The following is a 15,600-nucleotide window of genomic DNA, read 5'->3' as shown; positions in this document are numbered from 1 at the left end:
GAGCTACAAGAGCAAAGAGCACGAGATAGATCCCTGGTGAAGAGGTCTCCTGTGTCTTGCCCCCTTTTTGACATTCCAGCTTCTGTCTGACACGCTGGGAAACCAGCCACAGATGAAGAAGTCACCTGTGACAGCCCAAAGGCAGCCAGAGACTCAGGAGGGGTTTTGGCTCCGACACCTGGCAATGCTGCTGAGCTCAAAATGGTTCATTTTGCCCATGATTTCCTTCCAGTCCTGACAACTCCACAGCTGCAAGCCCCGGGGAGGGGTGGGAGAGCTGCTTGGCCACACTTAGCTCCAGGGCATTTCCAAGGAAACCTCAGCAAAAGGCTTCACCTTAAAGCCTGGCCCAGCCACCAGTCAATATTCAGGGTACAGAAAAGTACTCTCCATAGAACCCACACAAATTCTTCACACATTCCACACCACTTTGGAAAGTTTTCATGATATATCTAGATGCTGCTGCTTGCATGGGGTGGAAGCTTCTATTAAAGAAGGTTACTGCAGGAAACCCAAGAGAAATTTAGGAGTTCTCATCTTAGAGAAGTTGGGTTTGACTTCCACAAGGTATCCAAATAACACATTGCCACCCCTTACCTGATTATCATCCCGGTCCATGCTGGTATCATCTCGTTTCAGGATAAACCTCTGGGGGAACTCTGCATTCTTCTCATCTTTGATGTGCTCAGAGAACCTCTGCTCAGGGCTGCAGGAAGAACCAGACATTGTTAGAAGGGCAAAAATGGGCATAGAACCATCTTCATAAAACCACTGCTTTGCCAGGAGCGAGAGGGTGTGCAAAGTTGGTTAAATCTCTCTGTCTGATGGCAACAAGAGCTGAGAATTACAGAGAACTAGGAAGAGCTTGCAAATACATACACTTAGGACTGGAAGTGAAGGATTATTCTCTCTTAGAGAAGGGACCTGCCCTTCTTATGGAGGCAAAAAAAACCATCATGTGGAATCCAGCCTGCTCTGGACCACGTCTGGGGGTCACGTAGCACCACGTAGGGAAGGGACGGGGATGCCCAGTTGTTCTCCCTCCCCCTTACATTCGTGTGTTACTGGTCTTGTTGATAATGACTGCCTTCCCAGTTTGGTCAACGTTATGATCCATGCCAAAGTAGGCAGCCACTCGGTGCAACAGCATCCTGTGGTACGAGGTCATCTGAGGGAACTTCTTGAACTGATTGCTGAGAAAAGAGGAGAAAGCATTAGAATGCAGAAGGCTTTGAAACAGACAATGATAATCACAGAATCACAGAATCTTCTAGGTTGGAAGGGACCTCAAAGATCATCTTGTCCACCCGTCAACCTAACTGACAAAAATAGACACCCCCACAACAAACAAGGAGCATCATCACTAAACCAGACCTCCCAGCACCACATCAACCCGGCTTTTGAACACCTCCAGGGATGGGGCCTCAACCCCCTCCCTGGGCAGCCCATTCCAAGGGCTGAGAACCCTTTCAGGGAAAAAATTTCTCCTAATATCCAGCCTGAACCTCCCCTGGTGCAACTTGAGGCCATTTCCTCTCGTCCTGTCGCCTGGGACTTGAGAGAAGAGACCGACCCCCATCTCTCTACCCCCTCCTTTCAGGGAGTTGGAGAGAGCAAGAAGGTCTCCCCTCAGCCTCCTCTTCTCCAGGCTGAACACCCCCAGCTCCCTCAGCCTCTCCTCATCAGACTTATTCTCCAGACCCCTCACCAGCTTTGTCGCCCTTCTCTGGACCCGCTCCAGCACCTCGATGTCTTTTTTATGGTAGGGGGCCCAAAACTGGACACAGCACTCAAGGTGAGGCCTCACCAGTGCCCAGTACAGGGGGACCATCACCTCTCGGGCCCTACTCCCCACGCTGTTCCTGATCCAGGCCAGGATGCTGGTGGCCTTCTTGGCCCCCTGGGCACACTGCTGGCTCATCTTCAGCCCACAGGCCACCAACACCCCCAGGTCCTTTATCTGCCAGGCAGCTCCAGCCACTCTGCCCCCAGCCTGGAGGGGCCATGGGGTTGGTGTGACCCAAGGGCAGGACTTGGCACTTGGCCTTGTTGAACCTCATCCCGTTGGTCTCGGCCCATCCATCCAGCCTGTCCAGATCTCTCTGCAGAGCCTCTCTACCCTCCAGCAGATCAAGGCCAGAGATGTCTTAAGCAGATCCCAGATCAGACCGTGCCACCTATTCCAAGCAGTTAGTGGTGACACAAGTGCAGCTTTTCACACTAAGTGTGAGCACGGGCTTACACTGCTCTCCCAGCCAGAGCTGGACTGATCCAAGGGCTCCAGCTGAACATGCCTTTCCTGAAAGAAGACAAGCTTGTGCAGAAATGCACGTCTTTGTTTCTAAGCAGGAACAGGAGCCAGAATTAGTACTCGTACTGTGACTTCTCTAATCCTGTTAGATAAAGTTTTCAAGCTCTGCTGCAGACACCTCTTCTATCTCCAAGTTCTAGGAGGTGAATCCTGCCCCTGGTTTCTCCACCCCCAATTTACGCTAGGAAGAGAAGCACAACAGCCCCCATCTCCTTCACAGCAGATATGGTGTTAAAAGAACTGATATCCAGTCGATATGATACTCAGAAACCTTGTATATGGACAAAAGGAGACAGAGGATGGACAAAAGAAGAGGCCTCGTAACCAGCGTGCCCAAAAGACACCCCCTTCTCCCCTGGGTGCCCAAATTCTTAAACTGGAAGTTGCAGATCTCTTTTGCTTTACACAATCTTGATCTCTTTTGCTTTACACAATCTTGACGATCACTTACTTGTTATCACTGATAAATTCCAGAATCTCCTGTTCTAACTTTAGTAGCATCATTCTATCCCTGGTAAGAAAAGAAAAAGGAAAAGGGGGCTTTTAGAGACAGTGAAACACAACTTTCCCTGCCTGGCCCCCACCTCCCTGACACAGAGAAAAAGTCACAAATACCTGGAGCAAGCGACGCTATTAACCAGGTTTCCCACATTTTCCTTCCACAGGAAGGAACTAAAAAAGCTCCACATTTTTTTCATCTATAGCAAATTAATTGCCAGACTTTTTTTTTTTTGATTTAAAGTAGTTGTTTTGCTAACAGTGCTTGGCTTTTGGTAATATTGAGTCTCTGCTCTGCTGGAAGCTCCACTGGTAGAGACTCCAGCTTTGCTATTCCTGTGCCAGCATTTGGCTTGATTACATTTATTACTGACACAGCAGCATTTCCTTTAGGGGTTGGTATTTGACAATCATTTATAGAAAGGTTTTTAAAGCAATCAAGATTCTTTCCTGCTTGCATTCAAACAAATTATTTTTCCTCTTTCTCTCTCTCTGTAACACACAATTACGTGTTTTGATTGACTGCAGTATATAAAATTACAGTTGCGCTTTTTGTTTCTACACTGCCCCAGCTCTAGTGATGCTCTCTGAATTCCAAAAACTAAAACACACTTTCAGGCACTTTCTGTAGTTGCTCTAAGTCCCCCCTCCTCCCAAGATGCATGAATACATACATACATACACACACATGCACAGAAACACCACGGGTTTAAGAGTTAATCAAAGAAGCATTGGTCACCAGGTATTCTCTCCCTTCACTCCATCAGCAAGTTGTTTTACTGACTAGGGACCTACCGTGGGTTTTTTTTCAGTGTATTTACTAAAAACTCATGCAAATCTATTCCAGTGGAGTCTGTATATTCCTGGCTGGAATCTGAAACAACAACAGCAGCAGAACAAATTAACAAAACACTGCAAAAAGAACAGACCAAAGGGCAGAGGTGTGTGTCTCGGTACACGGGTGGGGGATGATGTTCCCCACACTGCTGCCAGAGGAAATTCAGCCCCATTCTCAGCACCAACTGGTCATGATGGGAAGAGAGGAAGAAAAGCTTGCCCTGTTACAGGACTGCACTGGTTGAGATCCAGTATCACCCAGTCTCGAGGCCAGCTTCTAGCACAAGCTCCGACAGCAACCTCTAGGCCAAGTTTCTCAATCTGTACAACGGGGACCACGGACCCTCTCCCCAAGGTGCAGCAGGAGGGTCGTACCCTACAGGATGAGCACGAGGCCCCATGAGGAGGAGGAGGATGCCAGAGAGGGAGATCAGAGCAGTTCTTGGAAGGAACTGCCCCTAAAACCAACCACTCAGAGCACACGCAGGATATTCCATGCAGGCGGCCCCTCTAAGTGTGATACATCACACTTTTGTTCAAGCAACTTCTGTCCTTTTGACCCCGCCAAGCTATTTACCTGGCCAGCCCCACTGTCCCTGTTCTTCCCCTCTTTAATTTCAAAATTAAAGAAACTGTTCTTCCCCTTTTTAATTTAAAAATAATCGCAGAAAAAGCAGTAAGCAAAACCGAATGTGCACCAGCGCAGAATTGCTGTCTGTACATGGATTTAAGGTGCAAATTGCTCACCTGATTAAATGTGTATTTTTTAAGCCATTTCTCTGCCCTAAAATCATACATTCAGGCTCATACAGCAGAAACTTAGCTCACCTCCTTGCAACCTCACACCTTCCCACCTGTGGCAGGTTTTATGAAATCAAATCTAGACTGAAAGCAAGAGTCTATACAGTGGGTGCCTTCTTGGGTTTGCATCTGCACATTAAAAAAAAAACCCAAAATCACTATAACTATGCAGGAAACCTGCAAGGCTGTTAGGGCACGTGCCAATCTAGATAATCCCTCCTCCTCCCTCCCCATGCTTTGCTCCAGAGATGGATGCTATAAAAACGATGTGTTCCTGTACAGTCATCAGCAGAGACAACCACCCTTCTGCCAACAACTGCACCCCTGGCCAGCAGAATCCTCAAAAGCAGGTAAGACAGGACCTGCCCAGTTCAAACGAGCCCCTGACCTCGAGACAGCATTTTCCTTGGTGCCTTTTCTTTGTTCTTCTCTTTTTCTTCTTTCTCAGCCCCATCTTTGGTGGACTTTTCCTCTTCCTTGTCAGAGGGGCAGCTGACGTGCAACTGAATGATGTCCTGAAACAAAACAAACCAGGCTGGTCTGAGTCCCTGGATGTTCCCTGCTGGAGATGCCACCAGTGAGAAAAGCATCATGGAAAGGCAGGGGATTCAGGCTGCAGATCTGAGCCATTTCCTAAGAGGGTCCATTCTGAGAGCAGAGAAGATGCTTTCTTGCCTCACCCACCTCCCAGCCCCTTTGGCTGGCTCTGAGGGAACTCAACAGCATTTACAGAATCCCAGAATCTTCTAGGTTGGAAGGGACCTTCAAGATCATCTTGTCCAACCGTCAACCTCACTGACAAAAATAGACACCCCCACAACAAACAAGGAGCATCATCACTAAACCAGACCTCCCAGCACCACATCAACCCGGCTTTTGAACACCTCCAGGGATGGGGTCTCAACCCCCTCCCTGGGCAGCCCAGTCCAAGGGCTGAGAACCCTTTCAGGGAAAAAATTGTTCCTAATATCCAGCCTGAACCTCCCCTGGCGCAACTTGAGGCCATTTCCTCTCGTCCTGTCGCCTGTGACTTGAGAAAAGAGACCGACCCCCATCTCTCTACCCCCTCCTTTCAGGGAGTTGGAGAGAGCAAGAAGGTCTCCCCTCAGCCTCCTCTTCTCCAGGCTGAATAACCCCAGCTCCCTCAGCCTCTCCTCATCAGACTTATTCTCCAGACCCCTCACCAGCTTTGTCGCCCTTCTCTGGACCCGCTCCAGCACCTCAATGTCTTTTTTTATGGTAGGGGGCCCAAAACTGGACTCTTATAGGATCATAGAATCATACAATGGTTTGGGTGGAAGGGACCTTAAAGATCATCTCGTTCCAACCCCCTGCCCTGGGCAGGGCCACCTCCCACCAGCCCAGGTTGCTCCAAGCCCCCTCCAACCTGCCCTTGAACCCCTCCAGGGATGGGGGAGGCTTCTCTGGGCAACCTGGGCCAGTGCCTCACCACTTTCACCCTAATATCTGATCTCAATTTCTCCTCTTTCAGTTTAAAACCTCTCCCCCTTGTCCTTTTGCTCCACTCCCTCATAAAGGCTTAGAGGGCCACGTACCCCGTTCACCACAAGGGTGAGGTGGCCTGGGCAGCCCTGGCACAGCTTTGTCCTTGTCCTTGGGAAGTAGCATGAAGGTCTCTGAGGAGTTGTGGGTGCCCAGGGAGTGGATGAAGATGATTCCTTGTGAATCACACATGGCAGAAGTGCTCATGGGCACAACAGCTCCCTTCAAAAGCAGCTTCTTTTGGGAAATTCTTGGCTCTCAGAGGCACAAGCTCAGGACAGGACATCATTTCTAGCAAGACATGGATTTTCTTCCACGCTCCACAGTGTGTCTCATTCTAGACCTACCTGGGACTCCAGCAGCCCATCTACAAAGGGACTAGATGATTCTTCACATACAGCCAAACTCCTGACCAGTTTAAGCTTTGAATTAGACTGGAGAAGGAAAAGAAGACTATTGTTAAGACACCTCAGCCAAAACACACAAACTTAAATTCACGCTGCTGCATCACCAAGCCACTCACTCCTGCAGTCATTGTTCATTAAACTGCTAAAAAGGAGGCCCACCAAACCAGGCATATGCAAAGTCTTGGAGTCCTAGAGCAAATCAGTTATTTTCTTCCTTCAGTCTTTGATTGGGATTTGAACCAACCAGATTTTAGGTGAGAAAGCTCACCCTTAACTCATGCACTTTTTGATCAGCCAGAGCAATTCCAACCTCTCCCCTACTCACCTGGCAAGGATTAAAACCATTAACAAAGGATATAGCTGAAACCAACTGTTTTATTGGTTTTTTAAGATGTGAAGATTGTTACTGTTCTTAATCAAAAGGCCATCGTTCCATTTACACCTCTCCTGCCTGACCTGATGACTTTGGTTATTTTGGGTAACGTAGTAGTGCTGAGAGAAAACGCTTAAATTGAAACCTGCACGTTCAGGACTCTTGGTAAATTGACTCACTTGGGTGACAAATAGGAAAAAAAAAATATCAACCAGTCACATGAGATTCCAGGCAGGATCAACAATTTGGAGAAATGCCCAAGATACACAGACACCTTCTGCTCCAGGTATGGTCAGAGCAGGAACTGGAACTGCAGCCTGTTCCAGTATGGCACAGAATTCTGGCTTTTAAGGCCAAACCACTAGAATAATGTTTTCTGAACCATCATGTGTTGCGTGTTGCTTCTTGGAGACAGGGAAGACTTGAGAGTATCACCCTAAGGTTGGGATCAGGACTGGGCTCAGCATGGCCAAAAGAATAAGGGGGATGTCATACCTTGGCTCTTTTTCTGGCATGTCCATGACTTGAAGTTCGTCTCTGTGGAGAAAGGAATGAGAAGGCAAGAAGTTTAAGCTGAATGAGTACAGTGTAAATGGCATTTGCTGTGCAAGGCAGCACAATGATTCTGAAGAAAATCTCTACCCAACAACCACGGAAGCAGGTACAAACAGGAAGACCTGGAGAGCTGTCCCACCAGGCTCCAGGTGGGCAAAAACTGCTTAAGAGCTTAGGAAACTTCATGTGGACTAGACCCAGTTCCTCTGTTTCTGAGAGAACCAGCACAACTGTGGAATCTCAGGGCACACAGGTGAAGGTGCACAACACAAGTGGGGAAAATTGGAAGTATTTTACCATTCCTGGGACATGAAGGGTGTTCTAACGTCGTGGATCATGAGAGACACACTGCTGCTCTGATTTAAGAGACACTGAGTCATCTGTCATCCCAACCTTCTAAGAAACCTTTCCCCATTCCACATTACAAAGTGACCAAAGCCATGCTCTTTCTGAGGGACACTGGTGTCTGCTCGGGCAGTGGTTCAATAAATCTGCCACCAGCTTTCAACACAGAAGCATCCAGCAGTTGTTGAAGGTGGGCGTTTCTTCAACATGAAGCCAAAAGCACATGTGACAGGAGAGCAGAGCAGCAGGAATGAGTCCCAGCACCTTCCAAATGATGCTTGCACAGCTTTTTGTTTTTTTTTTTCCCCTTACCAAAATGAAATCCCAGAACATTCACTTCCTATGTGGGCATTTTTAACAACAGCCAAGCAATGGCCAAGCAACATTCCTGAAACCAAGCTCTTCCTAGGATGCCTTCACTTCACATTAAGTCATTAACTGATCCTTAGGTCAAAGAAAGGAATAAGAGGGAGGCAACAGCCATGGGACTAGAACGTGGGGACTGAGCACAAATGCCCCCAGGAGCACAGAATCACAGAATCTTCTAGGTTGGAAGGGACCTTCAAGATCATCTTGTCCAACCGTCAACCTGACTGACAAAAATAGACACCCCCACAACAAACAAGGAGCATCATCACTAAACCAGACCTCCCAGCACCACATCAACCCGGCTTTTGAACACCTCCAGGGATGGGGCCTCAACCCCCTCCCTGGGCAGCCCATTCCAAGGGCTGAGAACCCTTTCAGGGAAAAAATCTTTCCTAATATCCAGCCTGAACCTCCCCTGGCGCAACTTGAGGCCATTTCCTCTCGTCCTGTCGCCTGGGACTTGGGAGAAGAGACCGACCCCCACCTCTCTACACCCTCCTTTCAGGGAGTTGGAGAGAGCAAGAAGGTCTCCCCTCAGCCTCCTCTTCTCCAGGCTGAACACCCCCAGCTCCCTCAGCCTCTCCTCATCAGACTTATTCTCCAGACCCCTCACCACCTTTGTCGCCCTTCTCTGGACCCGCTCCAGCCCCTCGATGTCTTTTTTATGGTAGGGGGCCCAAAACTGGACACATTAGTCTTGTTTTCTCCCAGGCTCAAGGAATATTTAAATTATTCCACTCTGAGCAGAAAAAAGATTCAGCTCAAGAGGAAAAGAGCAGCCTGTGAACAACAGTCTGTAGAGCATGGTACCCCCATGGGAGGTGGTGGCACAGGCTTAGGCCCCTTTCAGAAGAGACAATGACCAACCAACCAAGTTTGGGGTTGCCAAGTGGAAGGAGAGGGCTGGTGGGACAATCCCCGTGTCTGCACACTTACCTGAGATTCCTGGCGCACGCTGACCTCCTCTCCCCCATCCTTCTCCAGCTCCTCCTTGCTGGGTGACCTGGATACGTATTTGGTTTTGTTCACGGATTCCTCAACCACCCTTTTTTCAGACTCCTTCATTATTTCCAGAGACTCCTGCGTCGTGTTGCTGTTTGACATCTTCAGAGCCCTACAACGGAGCAACGGGCACCTGCCAGAAGAGGTGACAGAACGGGTAGAAGGGAGTCAGGGGATGGAGAGACTTTCTATCTGGAACACAAATTCTTCCAGATATAGATTTTAACTTCCTTGTAAGTAATCTTGTGTACAACAACCCCAAACCAAGCACTGCAAGCAATCACAGCCCACCCATCACCCCCTTGGATACAGCCCTTGGCTTGAGGGGACCTTGCAGGAGCTCCATCATCCTCACCAGGACTCTGGAGACACCAGCAGAGACCAATAAAGCCTCTTGAGATACACAGAGGATCCCAGTGCAGGCACTCTGCCCTCAAACTTCTTGGATGTGAGGGAGACACTGAGGGTAGTCCTCATGAAAACGTCCAGAGGCAGGGAATTTAGGAGGTGAAATAACCTCAAGCACCCAGAGAAGGCACCTAGTTCATGTCCCAGGACCAGCAACAACCAAAAATCGGCAGTTTTTTCCCCCCAATCCTCACAATTTGTCAAATCTTCAGTGAGAAAACAACCTCATAACCAAGACATTGTTCTGGCTCTTCCTGGGAAATAACACCATCCCCGTTATCTTCTCTCTGGCTGCCCGTGGGTAGATACTTCAGGAAAAGTGGGGGCCAGACAGTAACAGTCAAATTATAGATTAAGAGCAAAAAAATAATGCTTCCTGACAAAGTCGTGTTTAATTGCTTCCTTTTGATTAGTAAGAACACAGGCAGCCCCCAGAGTCCCTGAGGCCACCTCTGAATTAGAGCAGAATCCAGAGAAGGCAGCAACATGTGCCTCAGTCTGAAACAGGAGCAAGGAACGTGTCACACACCCATTTGTCAAATTAAGTGTTAATTGCAAAACGATCACCTAGAACTGAACTCTCAGCCCTCCCAGCTGACTTAAAAGTGCACCAGATATACAAAGTTGGGTTTTTTCTAATGCAAAATGCCCATAACTTTTTTTTTTCCCTTAAGTATCTCTTTAATACCAAACAAACCGTATAACCAGCCTGCTGAAATATTATTGGTTTTGTATGGTTTTTTTTTTTTCCCTTAAGTATCTCTTTAATACCAAACAAACCGTATAACCAGCCTGCTGAAATATTATTGGTTTTGTATGGTTTTTTTTTTTCTCCTGTGCAGTTTGAAGTAGCAGATATTTACAAGCTAACAACCATCAAAGAAAATAAGAGCAAAACCAATGAACAAAACTGCACAAGCAGTAAAAAGTTTGATAACTTGTGATGCTTTTCTTATCGATGGAACAAAACAACAACAGAAATCTACGATCGATGATCAACATGCTATAGTTAAACAAGAAAATGGTACAAAATAGAAATTATTACCATACATGTCCAGCATGCAGGATTAATATTTTTAATGCAGATTTTCTATATAATCAAGCAGGGAATAAAACTGATGAGTTCTTTCTTTCTTTCTTTCATTCTTTCTTTCTTTCCTTTCTTAGATTGAATGTCCGATCTGAGTCCTGTAACTTATTTCTCAAAGCAGGCAATATATGAAGAGTTTGCATATATTGTCCTTTTTATTTCTTTTTCTTTTTTCCAAGCAGGTAAATTTGAGCTGGAGCACGGGCAAAACCAGCTTATGTAGGACCCATGAGGGATTCTGGTCCCAAAAACCATGTTTACTGTAGAGATGCTGCCCGTGCAAAGCCCAGTGTGTTGTGTCCTGCGACAGATGAGGAGGCTGGATAAAGGCAGGAGAAAAGGCAAGCCCAGCAAGACAAGTTTCCAAAAATAAAAAAAAAAAAGGGGGAAGCCTAAATTTGAGAGAGGCTCAAACAAAAGGCCCGGGCACTGGAAAACACAGCTGACATTTAACAACTTGTTTTATTAATTACTTTGGCAGAACGCGGCTGAAAAAGAGTCAGATCTCACAGAGATTTATCAGCTCTTGGCTCTGCATGGGAACTGCTAATATTCATTAACTAATTCATCCTCATTCCTCCTTAATTTGAGGGGCTGCTGAACATAAAACACAGATTTGATTCTTCTTGCAGCTTCTGGAATCGGTTCCAGCAAGAGAGTGCTTTTAGTTCCTGGAGTCTCACAGGGATTTGGAACAAACTCATTCACACTTTGAGGGCAAAGAACTGAAAATGCCGTGGTCCAGACAAACCCCCGGGGTGGGGGGGACCCAGAACCACCCAGAAAATGTGCCTGGGAGGGAGAGGACAGGACAGGACACTTACTGCCAAAAAGGGGAACCTTCACTTTCCTCCACACTTATCCCTGATGAGCTTTTCCCCAGCAATAAGACTCATCGCTGCCAGTTCAGAGTCACAGAGGGGAAAACCAGGAAAAGGAAAAGGAAAAAGTGACTTAAACCAAGACCTTGAGTAAAACCAAGACCTTGAGTAAATGGCACCTCCATGTTGTGTGGGAAATACGCCCGTTGACCCCAGAAAATTCATGGAAAAAGGGGTCAGGGAAAGCAAAAAAAAGCCAATATGAATGAAGCTCTGTTGATGCACAGGAACCAGCACGTTTCCAGACAGACACATCTATCTGTAGGAGAGTGAGGATGGATGTTATGTGTTGCTATAGACAAGCAGATACATCCCAGCACTGGGTGAAAACAAGGTTATTTCTCACTGGAGAGAACTGCTGGAAGAACCTCTCCAGGGATGGGGCAGCCACAGCTTCTCTGGGCAACCTGGGCCAGGCTCTCACCGCCCTCACAGCAAATTTCTTCCTGAGATCTCATCTCAATCTCCCCTCTTTTAGTTTAAAACCTTTCCCCCTTGTCCTACAGCTCCACTCCTCGATCACGAGTCCCTCCCCAGCTTTCCTGGAGCCCCTTTAGGAAATGGTAGAGGCTCTAAGGTCTCCCCAGAGCCTTCTCCTTCACTTTCTACTCCCTGCCCCTTCCAGGCACAGCAGGACATAACGCAGCACCACGGATGATCCCACTGGTGTCTCCTGGAGCATCCCTGCAAGGGAGCAGCTTCCTTTGGGCATCACTGGGGCATCCATTCTCCAGCTGTGAGAGTCCATCCTGCATCCCAGCAGGTTAGGTATCCAGGTGAGCCCTGCCACGAGTGACTCCTGCTCTGCTGCGATGCCTCCAGCAAGAACTAGGTCGGAAAAGGAAAAGGGAACACTTGATTTGCACTCCCCCCCTCTTTAGCAGGAGTCTGGATTCTGTGGGGAGTGAAGCTGGAGCCTCCACGCTCCTCAAAATGTCCCAAAGCTGTAGGAAACTGCTCCAGCCTCACCCCCAGGCCAAGGGGTGGCTCGTGAAGGATCCAGGAGGATCTGTAGGAGATTTGGGGAAGGGAGGCAGAAGGATGCACCTGAACTGCACCCCACCACCACGTATCTAAAGGGGAATTCCTGCCCAAAAATAGAGCAGGTTTTGTACAGCTCCTTCTCTTTGCAACTGCCACCCTATTAACAGGTTTTTAGCCCCAAGCCAAGCACCTCGGTCATATCTGAGAAGGGCAATGGGATCTTTTCTCCTCATACTGCAGTGTAACTTCAGCATCACAGCCAAGGGAGTATCATCAGTTTTCCCTCTCCTCTTCCAGAAAAGACGACTCAGAGACACTGAGCTGACATCTGTAGGCTGTCCCATCCTGATAAAGCTTCCGTCCCTGACAGCAGTCCTCCAGGATCTATCTCTGCACATAAAATTCACAGAAACACGCGTTTTTAGTGCTTCCCAACAGCGACGCTTGCAAGAGGAGGTTTCCTTTCTGTGTGAATGAATCAGCCCTGCTCCCCCCAGACTGCTGGGGGACGCAGTGAGGGGGTGGCAGACGTGACCCCCCCCCTGTGACAGACAGGGGCTCGCAGAGAACGTGGAAGTTCAGAGGACTTGGTGGGGTTGGAGGGACCAAGCCCAGGGAGAGGAAAAGATGACACAGGAGCAACATTAGGGAAGCCACAAAATCTGTGTCAGAAAAAAAAAAGAGAGAACAACGGGGTGACAGAAGGTGGGGAAGCTGCCACTGAGTTTTTGGGTTGAGTCTGGAAGCCAGTTGAGACACTCTGTCCCTCTTCACCCCAGATTCTAGTCCTGCTGCCTTCTCCTTTGGTGCTGTCTGCAGCTGCCAAGCCACGACAAAGCAGGCAGCAGCTGGGCCTGCTGAGGCAGGGAATAAAAGCAAGAAACTTCATAGAATCATAGAGTTGCCCAGGCCGGAAGGGACCTCCAAAGGGCATCTCGTCCCACCCCCCCGCAGTCAGCAGGGACACCCCCAACTAGACCAGGTTGCCCCATCGAGCCTCCCCTTGAATATCTCCAGGGAAGGGGCCTCAACCACCTCCCTGGGCAACCTGTCCCAGTGCTCCACCACCCTCCCAGTAAAGAATTTATTCCTAATCTCCAGTCTAAATCTGCTCTTCTCCATTTTAAAGCCATTGCCCCTCGTCCTGTCACTGCAGCCCTTTCTAAACAGGCTCTCCCCAGCCTTCCTGTAGCCCCCCCTCAGGTACTGGAAGGCTGCTCTTAGGTCTCCCCGGAGCCTCCTCTTCTCCAGGCTGAACAACCCCAGCTCCCTCAGCCTGTCCTCGCAGCAGAGGTGCTCCATCCCCCTCATCATCCTCGTGGCCCTCCTCTGGACCCTCTCCATCAGGTCCATGTCCTTCTTCTATTGAGGGCTCCAGACCTGCACACAAGACTCCAGGTGAGGTCTCACCAGAGCAGAGTCAAGTGGCAGAATCCCCTCTCTGGACCTGCTGGCAACGCAGCTTTTGATGCAGCCCAGGATGGGATTGACCTTCTGGGTTGGGAGTGCCCACTGCCTGCTCATGTCCAGCTTCTCCTCCACCAGCACCCCCAAGTCCCTTTCCTCAGGGCTGCTTTTACATCTGCCTTTACAGTTAGGATGGATCCAGCAGTAAATCTGGGGAAGCCAGGAAGCCACCTGCTAAATACACTCTTCCTGGTCTTGTTCCTCAGAGTACAGACATGCTCCTTTGAGGGAAATGAGGGTTCAGAGGAGACACATGGCTGCCAGGCAGAGGAGCTGCCTACACTCATGCTCCTCTGCTGCAAGGGGATAAAGGTATCTGAGGTACCTTGTCCCACCATGGCTGAGAGTTAAGCTACCTCTCAGTTTTCAGGTGGAAAGGAAATAAACATGAGTGCGTGGCCACAGAAGCAAGTTTTCATGCTTACAGCTTTCATAATTTGCTTCAAAGACAAGAATCTTGACTCACTCCCCCTCCATCTCCTCCCTTGGTTATTAACCGATTCTTTTTTTTTTGCTTTCTGAGCCTCACTCCAAAAAGCATTCAACAGAGCAGAGAAAACATATTATCAGACTCAGCCCAGGTCATAAACGTTAATGGAAAAGAGTTTTTGCCACAGAGAAGGCTGCAGAGCCTCAGTGCTGAGAAGAAACCCTGACACAGCCATAACCACAGCGGCTTTCTCCATCCTCAGGCTGGTTATAAAATCGAAAAGAAAGCACATTTAGAAACAAAACACATCCAATCACATGCTAAGCAGGGTAAGGTGCTCTGAGGGCTCCGAAATAAATGTCCCGAGGCTGGTGACTCACTGGCGGGCGGGACAGTCCCCACCACACTGCTCCGATGGCCGATCAAAGTCAGTTCTGAGCACTGGGAGAACTGGGCAGGAAGTCCAGGTTTTGCTGGTGCAGCTGGTAATTAAAAGTAAGAAACAAGAAGGGACGGGGGGGAAAAGCAGTGGCCTCTTCTCAGCATTGGAGTGTTTCACTTCAGCCCTCTGTGGAAGGCATCAGCATCAGCATCATACATCACTGAGTAAGTACCTCCCGCAAGGTTAAACGCTGATGCTCTAATGAACAATTTGCTCATTGGGTTCCAGGTCAACCAATGGGAAGCTCAGCTCCATGGCAACAGGCTCTATCACCAGGAGCAACCAGACCAAGTTTCGGGGGGTGATTTAGCTTCCCCCTCCTCTGCTCCCCTTCCCCAGCAGCGCGGCGTCTGCTGGAAAGGAAAGGTTTTCACAGGAAGAAGTGGAGGCGGTGAGGTGGAGGGTGCTGCAAATCCAAGGCATGAAAACCTCCTCAGTTCTGCCGACTCCGACGGGCAGCGCAGCGCTCGCTCCGCGCCGAGGCATCTTCACAGAGGCTTTTGTCTTCTCCTTTTCTGCCAGGGCACAGCAGCTGGTACCATTTTGGCTGTGTTAGAGCCCTACCTACCAGATGCAACAAGAAGCTGCGATGAAAGGGCTTGGCCAGCAGGACCAACAAAGGCCACGCGGCTCCTGAAGCATCTCCCTGGACATGAGCAGGCAGTGGGCACTCACAGCCCAGAAGGCCAATCCCATCCTGGGCTGCATCAAAAGCTGCGTTGCCAGCAGGTCCAGAGAGGGGATTCTGCCACTTGACTCTGCTCTGGTGAGACCTCACCTGGAGTCTTGTGTGCAGGTCTGGAGCCCTCAATAGAAGAAGGACATGGAACTGATGGAGAGGGTCCAGAGGAGGGCCACGAGGATGATGAGGGGGATGGAGCACCTCTGCTGCGAGGA

The 15,600-nt window shown here is 48.9% G+C and overlaps 1 protein-coding gene across 6 annotated transcripts in view; it reads right to left on the bottom strand.

The window, feature by feature from the left end:
• R3HDM2 (R3H domain containing 2) overlaps positions 1–15,600 on the bottom strand; it is a 74,980-nt gene that overhangs the window by 32,141 nt on the left and 27,239 nt on the right. For all 6 annotated transcript variants that reach the window (XM_014958900.1, XM_014958898.1, XM_014958901.1 and 3 more), the window contains 8 exons: positions 8,936–9,134; positions 7,226–7,267; positions 6,298–6,384; positions 4,836–4,962; positions 3,605–3,683; positions 2,763–2,822; positions 1,053–1,193; positions 598–706 (listed from right to left, as the gene is read on the bottom strand). In XM_014958900.1, the coding sequence (XP_014814386.1) occupies positions 598–706; positions 1,053–1,193; positions 2,763–2,822; positions 3,605–3,683; positions 4,836–4,962; positions 6,298–6,384; positions 7,226–7,267; positions 8,936–9,103 (813 nt within the window). In that variant the 5' untranslated portion in view covers positions 9,104–9,134. The remainder of the gene's footprint in view (positions 1–597; positions 707–1,052; positions 1,194–2,762; positions 2,823–3,604; positions 3,684–4,835; positions 4,963–6,297; positions 6,385–7,225; positions 7,268–8,935; positions 9,135–15,600) is intronic.

Source organism: Calidris pugnax, unplaced genomic scaffold, assembly GCF_001431845.1.
Source record: "Calidris pugnax isolate Ruff unplaced genomic scaffold, ASM143184v1 scaffold384, whole genome shotgun sequence".
In the NCBI taxonomy this organism is placed as follows: Eukaryota; Metazoa; Chordata; class Aves; order Charadriiformes; family Scolopacidae; genus Calidris; species Calidris pugnax.
This window is presented reverse-complemented; position numbering and strand designations above follow the sequence as displayed.